This window comes from Miniopterus schreibersii (genome assembly GCF_964146895.1).
Source record: "Miniopterus schreibersii genome assembly, chromosome: 4".
Classification (NCBI taxonomy): Eukaryota; Metazoa; Chordata; class Mammalia; order Chiroptera; family Miniopteridae; genus Miniopterus; species Miniopterus schreibersii.
In genome coordinates, this window is record NC_138105.1 from 68,603,656 (window position 1) to 68,622,164 (window position 18,509).

At 39.6% G+C, this 18,509-nt stretch overlaps 3 protein-coding genes across 4 annotated transcripts in view; 2 read left to right on the forward strand and 1 right to left on the reverse strand.

The window, feature by feature from the left end:
• Positions 1-2,441, forward strand: part of ZNF317 (zinc finger protein 317) — a 37,006-nt gene extending 34,565 nt beyond the window's left edge. Inside the window, exon 3 of the mRNA XM_081136128.1 lies at positions 1,067-2,441. Within this exon, the coding sequence (XP_080992254.1) occupies positions 1,080-2,021 (942 nt within the window). The 5' untranslated portion in view covers positions 1,067-1,079 and the 3' untranslated portion in view covers positions 2,022-2,441. The remainder of the gene's footprint in view (positions 1-1,066) is intronic.
• LOC308556301 (olfactory receptor 7D4-like) overlaps positions 1-18,509 on the reverse strand; it is a gene marked incomplete at both ends in the record, with an annotated part of 69,913 nt that overhangs the window by 13,645 nt on the left and 37,759 nt on the right. The gene's annotated exons all lie outside the window — the stretch shown is intronic.
• Positions 1,131-13,658, forward strand: LOC308556692 (olfactory receptor 7D4-like; the record flags this gene model as incomplete). 2 transcript variants are annotated; one of them, XM_081136141.1, is made up of 2 exons in its annotated part: positions 1,131-1,151; positions 12,792-13,658. In XM_081136141.1, the coding sequence occupies exon 2, from the start codon at positions 12,819-12,821 to the stop codon at positions 13,656-13,658; it is 840 nt and encodes a 279-aa protein (XP_080992267.1). In that variant the 5' UTR covers positions 1,131-1,151; positions 12,792-12,818. The 2 variants fall into 2 exon arrangements, with proteins under 2 accessions (XP_080992267.1, XP_080992266.1); XM_081136140.1 differs by lacking the exon at positions 1,131-1,151 and adding an exon at positions 1,242-1,325 and having other exon boundaries at positions 12,704-13,658.

Consider the following 18,509-nt stretch of genomic DNA (forward strand, 5'->3'; position numbering starts at 1 on the left):
GAATTCCTGTGGCTGAGGTCTAGGTGGGTGTGAATGTGGGCTCTAACTCTGGGTAGTCGCCTCAGCTACACTGATGTTGGATGTCAGACCCTTTCTGACTTTTCATGGATGGATTTTCTTCTTTTTCTACCCTGTACTATTGGGCATTGTGTGAAAGTGTTCTTTAACTCTGAATTTTTTACATTATTTTGGGTTTAAAGAACAGTTGAAAGAATAGTTCCTATGTATATCCTTTACTGGATCCCCCAAATGTTAACATTTTTTACCACCCTCACTTTTTCTGTCTTCCTTTTGTGTGTGTGCACATGTGTGTGTGCATGTATGTTTTCAGAACCATTTGAGAGTACCTTGCACCTCTAAATCATTGATATTCCCTAAAAACAAGGACATTTTCCTCACACAGCCTCAGTACAATGATCAAAATCAAGGAATTATCGTTGATATAATACTGTGATTACATTTACAGACGTCAGTCCTATTTTGACAATTATCCTAATACTGTGATCTAGAGCCAAAGAAAACCCAAGATCATGCGTTACATTTGGCTGACACCTCTTTAGCTGCCTTTAATCCAGAACAGTTCCTAGACTTTCTTTGAATTCGATGACGCTGATATTTTTGAATGTCCCTCAATTTGGGTTTGTCTGATGCTCCTTAGTCTTTAGATTGAAGTTCTGTGCCTTTGGCAAAAGGCCTATGTAGTGACATTGAGTCCTTTCCAGTGCCTCCTACCAGGAGGCACATGATATTGATTTGTCCCACTTTGCAGCTTCATGACCACCTGACAGGGTTGTTATGAAAGGGATGCTTAAGATAGGTGGTCAGGAATTCTGTTTTGTAGGATTCTATTTTGGTTTCATTGTTATAAAATGGTTACTTCAGATGAGTGGGGGGGACAAGAGGCCCCATTGTTTAGGATTCCATTTATATGTGAACGGAGACCCAACTTTTAGACAAAGTGGCAGACTTTATAAATAACTTCCACGAAAGGCATAGTCAACATTTCTGTTATGTGGAAGGTGACAGTCTGTGCTAATTTGTGTTGTTCTTGCCTTTTCCTTCGTAGATATTTCAACTACATGAAAGCAGGAAACAAAACAGGAATTTTCGAGTTTACCCTCCTTGGACTCTCTGAGGACCCAGAACTGCAGCCCCTCCTACTGGGGCTGTTCCTCTCCATGTACCTGGTCACCGTGCTGGGAAACCTGCTCATCATCGTCATCATCGGCTCCGACCCCCGCCTCCACACGCCCATGTACTTCTTCCTGTCCAACCTGTCCGTGGTGGACATCTGCTTCAGCACCACCATAGTCCCCAAGATGCTGGTGAGCATCCAGACAGAGAACAAGGCCATCTCCTACATGAGCTGCCTCACTCAGGTGTATTTTTCCATGTTTTTTCCTATCCTGGACACTCTGCTCCTGACCGTGATGGCCTTTGACCGGTATGTGGCCATCTGTCAGCCCCTGCACTACACGGTCATCATGAACCCTCGCCTCTGCGGCTTGCTAGTTTTTATGACTTGGTTCATTGGTGTCATGACATCCCTCCTCCATATCTCTCTGATGGTGCATCTGAATTTCTGCAGAGATCTCGAAATTCCGCATTTCTTCTGTGAGCTGACACAGGTCCTCAGGTTGGCCTGCTCTGACACCTTCCTGAATAGCATATTGGTATATTTTATGACTGGTGTGCTGGGTGTGGTCCCCCTTTTGGGGATCCTATTCTCCTACTCAAGAATTACCTCTTCCATAAAGAAGATGTCCTCGTCGCAGGGAAAGCAAAAAGCATTTTCCACCTGTGGGAGTCACCTCTCAGTCGTTTCTTTATTTTATGCGACAGGCATTGGGGTTCACTTCACTTCTGCAGTGACTCACTCTTCCCAGAAAGTCTCGGTGGCCTCAGTGATGTACACTGTGGTCACCCCCATGCTGAACCCCTTCATCTACACCCTGAGGAACAAGGATGTGAAGGGGGCCCTGGGAAGGCTTCTCCACAGAGCAGCCTCTTGTCCGTGCTAGATCCATGGGCCCTGGGACTGAAGTTTAGTGAGTACTAGTGGCAAAAACTTTCATTCTAAAGTTCTTACTCTTAAGTCTCTCAAGCTGTCATTCTTTTATCCAGTGTAAGGATCTATGACTTTGCTCTCTCCTAGTTTTTAACACACATTTAAACAACTAATCTCCCAGTGATTCCTTTGATGATCTTTTTGTCCCATCTGCTGTCCAAAAATTATGTCCTTGGTCTTCTTCCTTACCTTCACACTAGTGAGTTCTAAACTTGGATTTGAAGAGAGCTTAAACTACTAGAGAGTTTAAACTACTGATTGTTCACCTTAATTTATTTCTATGTGTTTGATTATGAATTTGTGCTATTTGTGTGTGTGTATCACCAACAGTGTTTTTTTTTTTACTGGATAAAGTATGATTAAAATACATATCAAAATACAGTTGATGTGTCAGTGCTTGTTATATGGTAAGCCTGTGCAAACTGTTCTCTGTTATCTTCCGTAATCTTTGCAATAGGAAAAATTACTGTCCCCATTTTAGAGGTGATGAAACTGAGACTCTAAGAAAGCTAAAAACAAAACAAAACTTTCCCAAAGTTATAGAGGGATGAGGGACCAAGTGGCAAAAGCAGGATAAACCCAGAACTCTAACCCTGAGCCCATAGTCTTATCTAACAGTCTTCACCGTTTTTCACATGGATTTTGATGTTGTGTCCATGTCTTTGGTAGATTTTACTGCTGATTGACAATATTTCTAATTATCCTCTCCTATTGCATACCCATGAGAATTGCATTTCCTTTCCCTCTAAGGTAAAGGTGGCAATATTTTTTCTGTCCAATAAAATATGAGTGCATAAAATATGAGTCCAATAAAACTGATGCATTCCTTCTAGGCTAGTATATTTAAGAGCTGGTAAATTATTCTTTAGATTCACTCTGCCTTTGATATGACTGTTGTGGAATAAGGACATCATAAGATCAAAATAGTCTAGAAAGCTGGCAAACACATGTAGGACTTTACTGGATAGTTACTCAAGTCCATATATAAATGATTTTTTAAATATAAAATCCCATAAATTCTGTTAGTGCCACAATTCATAATCTCCTTTCAATGTGATATATCTGTGATATGACATGATAATCATGACCAGAATGAGATGAGGGGGCATTTCCAGCACAGCCAGTTGCTACTCTATTTACCCAGAATATTGCTAGGTTTTCTTAGAAGGTCTACTCCTATGTACTCCTTGGAGTCCTCAGCATCTCCACATCTTGGTTCCTCTTCTATGTCCAACTTGAATAGTTCAATCAAATAGCCAAAAGTCTCAAGACTTTACATATCAACCAGCGATAGTGATGTATTTGGTGACAAAGAGAGATCAGATTATCACTAGGTTACTTTGTTTAAAGGAAAAATAATATTCAAGAAAGACTTGTCATACAGCTTAGTGTTAGTATATGTAGTATATATGTCTGTGTCTATATCTATATCTATCTATCTATCTATCATCTATCTGTCATCTATCCATCCACCCATTCATACTAGATTCAGCCTAAGGCACCAACATGTCTCTGAGCTCTTCTCTCTCTGTTTCTTAGTGAATGAGGAGGTTTCTGTGGAGAAAATGAAGCAGGGTGTTTCTGAGTATGCCAGTGTGCACAATGAAACATTTTCAGGAACCAAAGATGGTTCAGTGATGAAAGAAGAATCACATAGAAATATATGACTGAGAGAAGTGGAAATCATAAAAGAGTAGAGTCTTATGTGGGCATGTGTGTTTAATATTATTTAATATCATAACTTCCATAATAACTATATTGACTTTGTAACTATATATAGTGAATAATATCATAATATAAATATTTCTTATTTTTAAAATTAACTTTACTTTTTAAAAAAATTGATTTCTACTTTTATTTTTAATTTTAATATTTACTGACTCATTCTTTTATTAGGTTTATTTTCTTAATTTTTCTAAATCTTTAAAACTCAACACTTTAAAGTGCTTGATGATAAAAAAATGTAATATATGTTAGAAAACTTGGAAAATGCAAATAAGAGATACCAAAAGAATAAAGCACAATTTACATCTTGATGCATTTACCTATCTGTGTGCACTATATGTTTACAGACAAAACATTATTTCCTGATTATCCCTTCCAGGCTGCAACTAGTTTAATAAGTATTTTCCCACCAGAGATGAGTTTGACAAATTTGATTATTGTTATATTTTAAAATATTTGTACTTTCAGAAATGAAAAGGGGAGCTTTGATTTTTTTTTTCTATTCACTGTTATTTTTAGTTAAATTGCACAATGTTTAATACTAGTTGAACTATAGAATGTTCAGTTTAAAAAGACATAAGCCAGGGTGCTGGAGATTAAACCCCATTTTGTATCTTACTGGGTATATGACCTTAGGCAAGTCATCTCACTTCCCTGGACCTCAGAACCCTCTGGGGGGTTGGGGGGAGTTAGAATCACCACACCAGGTAAGCCATCCAGAGTAGCAGAGATATTACTCAAGGGTGAGGGGAATTGAGAATGCCTAGTAGAGGAGAGAGACACCGAGTGTCAGTTGTGGCTTTGAGACCATCTACAGTAGCAGGAGCTATAGTTCTTCCCACTGATCCTCCTCTTTTTAGTGCATCTCATTCACCCTCCCCTGTAAAACATGCATTGAAACCATGGAAGAGCTTCTCCCAAAACTTATACAAAAAGTTGATCTAAGTAAAGGAAATAAACAAACAAGTGAGCCCACATCCAACCAAAAGGTTCTGCACAGCAAAGGAAACCATTAACAAAATAAAGCAACCTACCAAATGGGAGAAAATACTTGCAAATTATATATCTGATAAGAGGTTAATACATAAAATTTATAAAGAGCACATATAACTCAACAGCAAAATAATAAAATCCAATTAAAAATGGGAGAAAAGTGAAAAGTGTTTCCTTAAGATCCAGAACAAAACAAGAATGCCCACTTTCCCCACTTTTATTCAATGTAGTATTGGAAGTCTTTACCACAGCAATCACACAACAAAAAGAAATAAAACACATCCAAATTGGAAAGAAAGAAGTAAAATTGTCATTATTTTCAAATGAATATTTAGTACTATATAGGGAGAACCCTAAAGATTTTACACAAAAAAAAGTATTAGAACTGCTAAATTAATTTAGTAAAATAGCAGGATATAAAGTTAATATTCAAAACTCAGTTGCATATTTATACACCAATAATGAACTATCAGAGAAATTAAGAAAACAATCCTATTTACAATTGCATCAAAAAATAATAAAATACCTAGGAATAAATTTAACCAAGGAGGTAAAAAGCCTGTACTTGGGAAATTATAACAAATTAAAGAAAGAAATTGAAGCCCAGCTGGGCGTGGCTCAGCGGTTGAGCGTAGACCTGGGATCCAGGCGACTGGGGTTCGATTCCCGGTCAGGGCACATGCCTGGATTGCGGGCTCGATCAATGACTCTCTCATCATTGATGTTTCTATCTCTCTCTCTCCCTCTCCTTTCCTCTCTCTGAAATCAATAAAGATATCTTAAAAAAAGAAAGAAAGAAAGAAAGAAAGAAAGAGAGAGAGAGAGAGAGAGAGAGAGAGAGAGAGAGAGAGAGAGAGAGAGAGAGAGAGAGAAAGGAAAGAAAGAAAGAAAGAAAGAAAGAAAGAAAGAAAGAAAGAAAGAAAGAAAGAAAGAAAGAAAGAAAGAAAGAAAGAAAGAAAGAAAGAAAGAAAGAAAGAAAGAAAGAAAGAAGTTGAAGACGATAGAAATAAAGGGAAGCATATTTCGTGCTCATGGATAGGAAGAATTAACAACATTAAAATTCCCATACTACCCAAAGCCATCTACAGATTCAATGCAATCCCAATCAAAATATCAATGGCATTTTTCACAGAACTAGAACAAATAATTCTAAAATTTATATGGAACTACAAAAGACCCGAATAAGCCACAGCAATCTTGAGAAAGAACAAAGTTAGAAGTATCACAATACCTGATATGAAACTATACTACAAGGCCATGGTAATCAAAACAACATGGTACTGGCATAATAGCAGGCCCATAGATCAATGAAACACAATAGAAGTCCCAGAAACAAACCCATGCCTGCATGGTGAGTTAATCTCTAACAAAGGATGCAATAATATATAACTGGGTAAATAAAGTCTACACAATAAATAGCATGGGAAAACTGGACAGATACGTGCAAAAAAAAAAAAAAAAAACGAAACTAGACCACCTTCTTACACCATATTCAAGAATAAACTCAAAATGGATTAAAGACTTAAAGGTAAGACCCAAAACCATAATACTCCTAGAAGACAACACACGAAGTAAAGCCTCTGACATTGCTCCTAGTAATATTGTTCCTGATATATCTCCTTGGGCAAGGGAAACAAAAGAAGAAAATAAACAAATGAGACTACAACAAACTAAAAAGTTTTTACACAGCAAAGGAAACAATCAACAAACAAAAAGACAACCTACTGATTGGGATATTTGCCAATGATACATCCAATAGGAGGTTAATATACAAAATTTATAAAGAATTCATACAGCTTAACACCAAAAAACACCAAACAATACAAATTAAATAATTAAATAGACATTTCTCCAAAGAGGACATACAGATAGATAAATGGATGCTCAACATCACTAATCACTAGAGAAGTGCATATTAAAACCACAATGAGATTTCACTTCACTCTTGTCAGAATGGCTATCATCAATAAATCAACAAACAAGTGTTGCCAAGAATATGAAGAAAAGGGAAACTTCATGCACAATTTGTAAGACTGCAAATTGTTGCAGCCGCTATGGGAAACAGTGTGAAAGTTTCTCAAACAATTAAAAATAAAGCTACCTGATGATCCAACAATTCCACTTCTGTGTATTTATCTGAAGAAATCTAAAACACTCATTTGAAAAGATATATGCACCCCTATGCTCATTGCAGCATTATTTACAATAGCCAAGCTATGAAAGCTACCTAAGTGCCCATCAATAGATGATTGGATGAAGAAGTGGTACACATATACAATGGAATATTACGGAGACATAAAAAAGAATGAAATATTACCATTTGCTGGACCTAAAGGGTATTACGCTAAGTGAAATAAGCCAGTCAGAGAAAGAAAAATACCACATGATTTCACTTACACGTGGGATCTAAAAAACAAAATAAAGCAACAAAGGAGAAACAGACTCAGAGATACAGGGAACAAACTGATGGTTGCCAGATGGGACATGTGTGAAGCTGGGTGAAAAGAGTGATGGGATTAAGAAGTACAAATTGGGCTTGGAGTGGCTCAGTTCGTTAAGTATTGTTCTGTGCACTAAAAGGTTCAATTCCCAGCCAGGGCACATACCTAGGTTTCGGGTTTGATCCCTGGTCCAGGCAACCAATTAATGTTTCTCTCTCTCTCTCTCTCTCTCTCTCTCTCCCTTCCTCCTTCTCTCCCTCGCTCCCCTTCTCCCTTCCTCTCTCTAAGCATATCCTAGATGAAGATTTAAAAAAAGTACCAATTGGTAGTTACAAAATAGTTACAGGAATATAAAGAACAGCATAGGGATAATAGTCAATAATATTGTAATAATTATGTATGGTGCCAGGTTGGTACTAAACCGATCAGGGAAAATCACTTCATAAATCATATAAACGTCTCACTGGCTGAAGACATCTGCATTCACCACTGTGTCTGCATTCAGGTTGCTCCTGAGCTGCTCCCACCCACATACTGAGAACAGCAGGCTGCCAGTGCATGCCCATTGCCATGGTCACACAATGACACTGGTGACCAGGATCAGCTACCCCTGCCAGAATGGTGACTCCTCTTCTTGGCATAAAGGACCTGAATTGCCAGGCAGCAGTACAGCTTGAAGTTCACTGGGACTTTTGCCTTGTGTCTGGAAGTGTCTCTCTTTAGGAGTCAAGACCTCTTGGCCTGCACAGGCCAGAGTTGTGGAGATCTGAAGCGCAAGCTTCCCAAATGGCTCAACGGAAGTGTCATTAGAAAGGGCCACTCTACTTCCAACCCTTGATTTATGGACCCATGTATTCTATACATCGAACATCCAGCGCACTATGATTGTCAGGGACTTGGAACGGGTGCTGCATCCTGGGGACTATGGGGTCAGCACCTCCTGTGCACTCAAAGGCCTGCACTAAGTTCGGTCATTCTCTTCCACACTAACCTGTTCCTGTATCTTCCATTTTTCTTAAACCCTCTCACGTTCCACACTCTCTTTACACTATGCTTTATACTCCCTCCTCCCCTTTCTCCACAAACCTGATAGGTGCTTTATATTTCTCACCTCTATTTCCCCAACACTCACTCTGCAACCCTTCTACCTGGATGGTTTCTGTCTCTACCCCTCTATTTACAGGTAATGAGTGGAGCCCTCTTTGATGTCAACAGAGGGTCCATGTCACCAACAATGTCAAGACTATTTTTTAGCCCTCATTTGCTTGGTCCTTTCAACAGAACCGAATGATTTAACAAATCTGCTTTTTGTATAAAAGGATCTTTGCCTCCATGACACTGTGGACACCAAGTGATCCATGAAATCTCCAAAGGTTCCTCAAGGAAAGAACATCACAGAAAGTTGGTTTCTGAGGCAAGGAAACATCCCTTGGGAGACACCTTGTCACTTTCCAGTCAAACCAAAGAAAGAAGTGTTTCTCCTTGGAGGAAATAAATGTATCTGCCCTCTTTGATGCTTGTGCAGACACATCCGATGAAATTTTTCCATTCTGTTATCTTAGCGTCCCATGAGATCTGAGTTGTTTGGAGAGTGAGAAGATAATAAGACAGCCTATTTAATGAGGAGCTCTGAGAATTCAACCCTTGAGACCCTGGAAATTGTCCACGTGTTCCTGTTGTCCCTTTCCTTAATTCTCTGATCCCAGCCAAATAAAAACTCAGTTGGGCTTCCCAGGGACAGACCTTGGAGAACAGAAAGCTTCAGTGACATTCTTCAGAGAGGGTCACTGTATTCCAGTGAGGGCTGGTGGAATGACAAGGAAATGAGGCCAAGTGGGTACCGATTTTGCCTCTGGAATAGCTAGACTGGGACAGGCCTGTCTTACATAGTTTACAGCAATGAAGTCCGGTACTTTGAAGGTACTTTAGTCTCCACTGAAACGTGTCTTTTCCAGCCTTTGCTCTGTTTCCTTCTTTCTCTTTTTGGAAATTAAGGATCTCTACAGTGAGAATTGTTTTCCAGAGAATCTCCACCTCTTTTCTACTCTTTCCTGTAATTGTAGCCTCTTCCTGATTTCTGTGCTCAACAATTTATTAACTACTCACTAGAGATCATCTATGCATGAGATATTGTCTATGTTGTTCCTAATGTGATTGGAGTTTCTTTATTATATTTCCTACTGATTTTGCAGCAAATATGACTCACTGATAGCACTTATATTTCTATATTGATGTTATTATTGTTTCACCTTAGTACCCACAATTTTACCTACAAATAATATAATTATTTCTGATGCTCGGTACTCAGGTGAATTTGCATTCCTTATCTTACCCATCTCTTTAAATGTTCAGCAGAATATCAAGTGATTGAAGTTGGAGTTGACTGACTGCATTGGTCTGTTCATGAATTTAACACATATGTTATAGTGAGTTAATGTAAGATATTCTGTTGTCTGCAGTTTTAAAACAGCTGTTCTTTTTTACAAATTGCCATTGGTTTCCTCATTTAGCAAGAGGAAACCAATTATATGATGAGCTTGAAGATTTCTCTTTTGTGTTATAGTTGACACTTTGGCCTCAAATTTTATTATATATCTAACACGGGTACCTACTGTGTGCCAGGCACCAGATAGGTCCCTGAAACAACAATGGTGAGCAGAAATAATTACAACTTCTAACCCACAAATGAACATAAAATTACAACAACGAGAGGCACTTGAAGGAATAGTACATGGAGCTCAAACTGTGGGCCTTGCCCACTCTGTCCCTCCCGACCCCCATTATCTGTTCTTCATCTCACTGGTCTCTCAAATCCCTTCTGTTACCAAGCTCAGCGACCCAAGTGCAACTGATTATTCTGTTCTCTTAACCCCAAATGCTTGCCCTTTTAAAATTTCTCCTCATTCACAATTACCCATCCTTCCTCTCTCAGCTCAAGAATTCATATTTCAGAGAACCCTTTTCTTTTATTACTATTTTTTAATTTTTTAAAAATTTATCTGTCTTTATTGTTGAGGATATTACAGATGCCCCCCATTCCTCCCCTCCATTGCCCTGCTCCACAAAGAAGTCTTTTCTACCAACCTCCCCAGATTAAATAGGTCCTCAGTGATTTTTTTTCTCTCCTTAATTAATTAACATTCTCTAGACGTTAGTAATAGAGAATCTTTTGTTTTATCGTTGAGAATGTAAACACTTTACTGTCTTTTTAAAATTAAATTTATTGGGATAACCTTGGTTAATAACATTGCATAAGTTCAGGTGCAAGGATTTATATAAACACATCATCTGTGTGTCCATTGTGTGCTCCCCACCCAGAGGCCAGTCTCCATCCATCGCCCTACGCTTGGCCCTTCACCCGCCACCCTCCCCGCCCCCTCCCCTTGTCACCACCATTCTGTCGTCTGGGTCTGTGAGTTTGTGTTGTTTGCTCATTTGTTGATTTCAGTTTTCTATCCGACGTATGAGTGAAATCAGGTGGTTCTTGTTCTTTTCCGTCTTATTTCCCTCAGCATGATGCTCTCAGGGTCCATCCATGTTGTCCAAACGGCAGCATTTCGTCCTTTTAGTGGCTGAGTAATATTCCATAGTGTACATGCACCACATCTTCTCTACCCAATCACCCGTTAAAGGACACTTAGGTTGTTTCCATGTCTTGGTTATTGTGAATAACGCTGCAATAAACATGAGGGTACATACATGTTTCTTTTTACAAATAAGTGCTTTCAAAATTTTTACGTAGATATCCAGAAGAGGAATTACTGGGTGATAAAGTAATCTATTCTTAATTTTTTGATGAACCTTCCTACTGTTTTCCACAGAGGCTGCACCAATTTTCATTCCCACTAGGGTTCCCTTTTCTCCACATTTTCTCAAAAACTTATTTCTTGTCTTATTGCTAATAGCCATTGTAACAGGTATGAGATGGTATCTCATTGTGGATTTTATTTGCGTTTCCCCTATAGCTAGTGAAGTTGAGCATTTTTTCATAGGTCTGTTGACCATCTGTATGTCTTCTTGGGAAAGTGTCTGTTTGGGTTCTCTGCCTATTTTTTAATTGAAATTTTTGTTTTCTTGTTGTTGAGTTGTATGAGTTCTTTACATATTTTTTATATTAGCCCCTTATTGGAAGTATTGTTTGCAAATATCTTCTCCCATTTGGCTTGTTGCCTTTTTATTTTCAAATCTTAAATTTGTCTTTCAGTTTTTTAAATGATTTCATGTATAGACACTTTGAATATTTTAAATAAAATATATTAATTTTTTTCAGTTCATGCCACTGATTTTAATACAACACACTGACACTTGAGAGCAGGTACACATACGCACATGCCCACACACCTGCTTTCTGTTTTATTGTAATGGTAGTGTGCTTCTGTTTCCCCCTATTATTTATGTAGTCAATGTGCATCTTCCTGTTCTTGGAAGAACCCACTTGGCAGGAAGTCTCTGAAAGGGGGAGCCATAAGGATCTTCATTAATTGGAAGTGCTGGGTGGTGATAAAAAAAACAAAAAACAAAAAACAGGCCTGTTGTGTTTATAATGATGGCTGCCCCTGATTAAGATAAATACAAAAATGATGACCATGCAAGACAGATTTATGGTGATGTGAAGAACAGAAGTTAACTTTTATCATATGTCCACTATATGCCACAGAAACTACACTAGAAATATTATATGCATCATCTCATTTAATCACTCATCTGTCCTACAATGTAGGGAATATTCACTACTCCCATGGTGGAGGTGCGGTATCAGCAGCTAAATGAGATTAAATAACTTCATCAAGGTCACAGAGGTGTGACAGGGTGGACCAAATTCTATTCCAGGAAGTCTGACTCAAGATCCTCCTTTCTAAATCACAGCTCTATACTGTACTTTGGAGGAGTTATATGTCAAAAATAATTGTAATGAAAAGAATAGACCAATAATGATAATAGCTATAATTTATTGAGATCTTACTGTGATTAAAGGCATTTTCATACCTCACAAAGACAGTAATAGCAGTAACCACATTTTTAGAAAGAAACACAATAAGGTACATGGAGAATTAACTGTGACATCAATATAAAGCATCAGGTCACAGAATTAAGGCTGTTTAAGTTGAAGTCACATATTTTACTCACTATTATGAAATGAAAGTGGTATTGAGATTATCAAAGAAAATACTTCAAATGTCTTCAGTTCTTTTGGAAGGCTTGTATGAAAGAAATTGGTTTATGTCCATAGCTTACAATAAGAGAATTAGAACCTTTGAATTGAAGATAAAAAGAGAAAGATTTCTGCTAAATCAAAGAAAGTCTGAATAATTACACAATTTAAAATAAAATTGGGTTACCATTTAAATGAGTGTATCACTGGCATTGGAATGACTACTGGGTCATGAAAGAGGTCCATGCAAAGGTGGTATCAAAAAGTGGTGACTGAGATGCCATTCGGCTGTTTACTAAATGTTGCTTTTTCCTCCTTGTTTAGAATACACACCAGCTGCATGGACGCAGAAAACCACACAGCAGTGTCCGAATTCCTCCTCCTGGGTCTCTTGGATGATCCTAAACTGCAGCCCCTCTTCTGTGGAGTGTTTCTGTCCATGTACCTGGTCACTGTGCTGGGAAACCTGCTCATCATGCTGGCCATCAGCTCTGACTCCCGCCTCCACACCCCCATGTACTTCTTCTTGTCCAACCTGTCCTTTGTTGACATCTGCTTCACCTCCACCACTGTCCCAAAGATGCTGGTGAACATCCAGGCACAGAGCAAAGCCATCTCCTACATTGGGTGCCTCACTCAGGTGTATTTTTTTACAGTTTTTGCTGGAATGGACAACTTTCTCCTGACCCTGATGGCCTATGACCGGTATGTGGCCATCTGCCACCCCCTGCACTACACAGTCATCATGAATCCCCGGCTCTGTGGCTCCCTGGTTCTGATGTCTTGGTTCATCATTTTCTGGGTCTCCCTGGTTCATATTCTACTAATGAGGTGGCTAACCTTCAGTATAGACACTGAAATTCCACATTTTTTCTGTGAACTGGCTCAGATTCTCAAGGTGGCCTGCTCTGACACACTCATCAATAACATCTTCTTGTATGTGACTACTTCTCTACTGGGTGTGTTTCCTCTCACTGGGATTCTCTTTTCTTACTGTAAGATTGTCTCCTCTTTAATGAGAATGTCCTCTGCAGTGGGAAAATATAAAGCATTTTCCACCTGTGGGTCTCACCTCTCCGTGGTCTCCTTGTTCTATGGGACAGGCCTGGGGGTCTACCTCAGCTCTGCTCTGACCCATTCTACCCTACAAAACTCAGTTGCCTCAGTTGTGTACACTGTGGTCACCCCCATGCTGAACCCCTTCATCTACAGCCTGAGGAACAAGGATGTGAAGGGGGCATTGGGAAGGCTCCTCAACCGAGCAGCATCTTGTCCATGATGGATCACTGGCCTCAGAACTAAGTGTACACTGTGGGCCCCAAAGGTGAACATTGCTAACTTAAATATCTGGTTCCTTTTCTCCCATAAAAGACAGGCTTCGTTTCTTCTATTTCCACATATCATTTCTCTTTGTTTGTATTTGTATTTGTTTCTTCTCAGCTACTTCCTCTGAAATTCCTTTTTGACTTTTCTTCCCTAGATGCTGTCCACAGTGTTCCATGTTTGGCCAGCGTTCTTGAGCTATTGTTAAGGTTTGTAACTTTAAATTTAAAGCACTTATCGTATCAAGTGCTGATTTAGTTTCCCAAAATGTTGTCCTCATACCTTCCTCATCTTCACCTTAATTTTGTTGTATGCTTATTTTTTTCCAGAAGAGTGGAATAAAAATCATACAGTAATCAGAAGAAAGTGTTTAAAATATCAGGACTCTACTTGTTTCTTCTCATGAGTGACTTAATTTCATCTTAAAAACATTTATTTGAGATATTTTCTCTCATTCACTTCACTTTTCAAAAGAAGAGGCTGAGATTGAGTTGGACTATAGCCAAGCAAGCTGAATTTGCTCTCCTACCTTTCACAAGGACAGTGATGTGATTTTCAGCTTCAATCTAGATTTGAAAGATGGTTCCTTCAGATGACCTACAGGAATTTACTCCATCAGAAACTGAGATGTGTCATGCTTTGTGATCCTTTCCCCATCCATCTTCCTTCCTTTCCTTTTTAATTTCACATACATTTCCCGTTATTGCAATTTTGAGATATACCTGCTAAGATTCAAAACCATGTAATAATGAATACAGTAGAATAAGACTTCTTTTCTCACATTATTTAATTTTTTTCTGGAACTCTGTGGTGGTACATCAAGAATAATGGTGACACATTTGTGGAACATGTTTAGAACTTAATTCACTTTGGGGGAAGCAGTAATCAAAAACCTCCCAACAAACGAAAGTCCTAGTCCAACTGACTTCACAGGTGAATTTTACCAAACATTCAAAGAAGAACTAACACCTATCTTTTTCAAACTATTCCAAAAGATGCAAGAAGAGGGAAGGTTTTCAAGCTCATTTTATGAAATGGACATTATCTTAATTCCAAAACCAGATAAAGACAATACAAAGAAAGAAAATTATAGCCAATATCCCTGGTGAACATAGATGCTAAAATTTTCAACAAAATATAACCAAACCTAATCCAGCAATACATTAAAATGTTCATGTACCATGATCAAGTGGGACTTATTCCAGGGATGCAAGCCTGGTACAATATCTGCAAATCAATAAATGTGATACAAAATGAGGTATAAAAAGCACATGATCATATCAATAGGTACAGAAAATAACATTTGATAAAATACAACACTCATTTATGATAAAAACTCTGAGCAAAGAGGGAATAGAGGGACTATACCTCAACACAATAAAGGCCATAGATGACAAATCCACAGCCAAAATCATGCTCAACAGACAAAAACTAAAAGTGTTTCCCTTAAGATCAGGAACAAGGGAAGGATGTCCACTTTCACCACTCTTATTCAACCTAGTACTGGAAATCCTAGTCCCAGCAATCAGGCAAGTAGAAGAAATAAAAGGTATATTAATTAGGGGGGGGGGGAACCACAAGTAACACTGCCATTATTTGCCGATGACTTGATACTATATATAGAGAACCCTAAAGATTCCACCAAAAAAAAAAAAAGCTACTAGAACTGATAAATACAGTAAATTAGTAAGACACAAAATAAATATCCAGAAATCAGTTGCATTTTTATACACCAATAATGAACTATCAGAAAGGAAAACTAAGAAAACAACCCCATTTATAATCGCATCACAAAAATAAAACAAAATCCCTAGGAATAAATTTAACCAAGGATGGAAAAGACCTGTACTCAGAAAATTATAAGACACTGAAGAAAGACATCGAAGAAGATACCAATGAGTGGAAGCATATACCATGTTCATGGACGAGAAGGATTAACATCACTAAAATGTCCATACTACCAAAAGCAATCTATAAATTCAACACAATTCCTATCAAGATACCAATGGCATATTTCACAGAACTAGAACAAATATTTCAAAAATTTATATGGAACCACAAAGGACCATGAATAGCAACAGTGATCTTCAGAAAGAGGAACAAAGTTAAAGGAATCACACTACCTGATATCAAACTATACTACAAGGCCATAGTAACTAAAATACCATGGAACTGGCATAAAAAGAGACATAAAGATCAATGGAACAGAATAAAGAGTCCAGAAGTAAGCTCATGCCTTTATGGTCAATTAATATTTGGCAAAGAAGGCAAGAACATACAATAGAATAAAGACAGTCAATAAATGGTGCTGGGAAAATTGGACAGATATGGGCAAAAAAATGAAACTAGACCACTTTCTTACACCACGCACAGAATAAACTCAAAATGGATTAAAGAGTTTAATGTCAGACTCAAAATCACAAAAATCTTAGGAAAAAACATAGGCAGTAAAGTCTTTGACATTACTCAGAGCAATATTTTTTCTGATATATCTCCTCGGGCAAGGGAAACAAAAGAAAAAATAAACAAAAGAGACAACATCAAACTAAAAAGTTTTTGCACAGCCAAGGACACCATCAAGAAAATGAAAAGAAAACCCACTAAATGGGAGAACATATTCGCCAATGATACATCTGATAAGAGTTCATATCCAAAATTTATAGACAACTTATACAACTCAATACCAAAAAAAGCAAACAATCCAATTGAAAAATGGGCAGAGGACCTGAATAGACACTTCTCCAAAGAGCACATACAGATGGCCAATAGGCAAGAAAAGATGCTCAAGGTCACTAATCATCAGGCAAATGCAAATCAAAACCACGAGATATCACCTCACACCTGTCAGAATGGCTACCATGAATAAATCATCAAGCAGTAAGTGTTGGGGAAGATGTGGAGAAAGGGGAACCCTCATGCACGGATGGTGGGAATGCAGACTGGTGCAACCACTGTGGAAAGCAGCGTAGTTACCTCAAAAAATTAAAAATGGAGCTGCCTTATGGCCGAGTGGTTCCACTTCTGGGAATGTATTTGAACACTGATTCAAAAGATTCTATGCACCCCTGTGTTCACTGCAGCTTTATTTACAGTAGCCAAGACTTGGTAGCAGCCCACGTGCCCATTATGAAATGAGCGGATGAAAAAGCAGTGGCACATTTACACAATGAAATACTACTCAGCTCTAATAAAAAAGGGGGGGGGGGATCTTACCTCTTGTGACATCATGGATGGACCTGGAGAGTATTTTATTTAGTTATTTTTTTCTTTTTTTGTTGTTTTTATAATTTTCTTTGTACCTGGAGAGTATTATGTTAACTGAAATAGGCCAGTCAGAGAAAGACAAGTGCCACATGATTTCACTTATATGTGGAATGTAATGAACAAAATAAACTAACAGACAAAATAAAAACAAACTCAGAGATACAAAGAACAGACTAGAGGGGAAGGAGGTCAGGGGGTTGCGTAAAAAGGTGAAGCGATTAAGAAAAAAGCCCCTCACAGACAGGGACAACAGTATGGTGATTCCCAGAGGGAAAGAAGGGATGAGGGGAGGTGGAAGAGGGTAAAAGGTCCTGGGATAAATGGTGATGGCAGGACACTTGACTTTGGGTAGTGAACACAATACAATATACAGGTGATGTATTGTGGACGTGCACACCTGAAACCTATATCATTTTATTCACCAGTGTCACCCCAATAAATTCAACTAAAACCAAAAAAAGACAAGTTGACTGCAGCCCTACATTTAGAACACAGATGTATGTGAACCCCCCTCTAGAATTTAAGAAAATTATCAATTGGGTATATCAGAACTGGGGATTACCTAATGTAACAACACACATAAATTCTACGGAAAAAGTGGAACTTTGGCTATCTTTCAAAATAACAAGAAAAACCACATGTCTTAACACATACAATCCCAAACCCCAAAGCAGGACTATACAATAAAAAAGAGGGTATTTCTCCTTAGAGACATAAATATTAAATCAGAAAATAGAAACTATATCATATTCTTAATATAGAAGACGTAATTATCCCTACATAGACTGAATTATCCCTACAATTCAGTGAATGTGCAGACATACAAGTCACACATTGCTTTTTTCAACTGAAAAAAGAATTGCTTGAATCTATAAACTTCCTGCAACTTGGAAGTGAAGCGGGGAGTGCAGCGGCCGTTCTCCCGAGAAAGGGAGGCCCAGCCCTCCGAAAGGACACCCCGTCCTCTTGTGGAACAGCAGCCGGTCCTCAGGGAGCCGGGGGGCAGGCCGCTGGCTCGTCCAGCTCCGCGGGTGCCCGGGCCGCGAGGGGCAGGTGCCGGCCGCGCCCCAGCCCTTGGGGTCCCCTCGCCCGGCCCCTCTGAGCCGCCCCGGCTGGGCGGCCCCGGGAGCCCCGCGCCCAGCTGCCCGCCGCCCCCCGGGTGCAGCCCGAGCCCGCGCCCGCCCGGCGGGACGGGGACGGTGGGTTCCCGCGCCCCGGCCGCCCTGCCGCGGACAGAGCTGCGGGCGAGGGCCGTGGGGCCGGGGGCGGGCGGGGGGCATTTCTCTGTCCCGTCGTTAGGACACACGGAGCGGGGCAAACACCCGGGGCGGCACCAGCATGGGAAGGTCAGATGCTCGGCCGCATACAGGCAGATTCTGATTTCTCGGGGAAGCACCTGCCACTCACCTCACCCCCAGGGCCACACGCTCGGCGGAGGACAGCCCGCGGGGACGCTGAGCAGGCCCCGCCCAGGCCCCTCCCGCCGCCCCCGCCCGCCAGGAGGTGGCGCTGCTGCGCGCGCCTCTGCCGCGGGCTCGGAGGA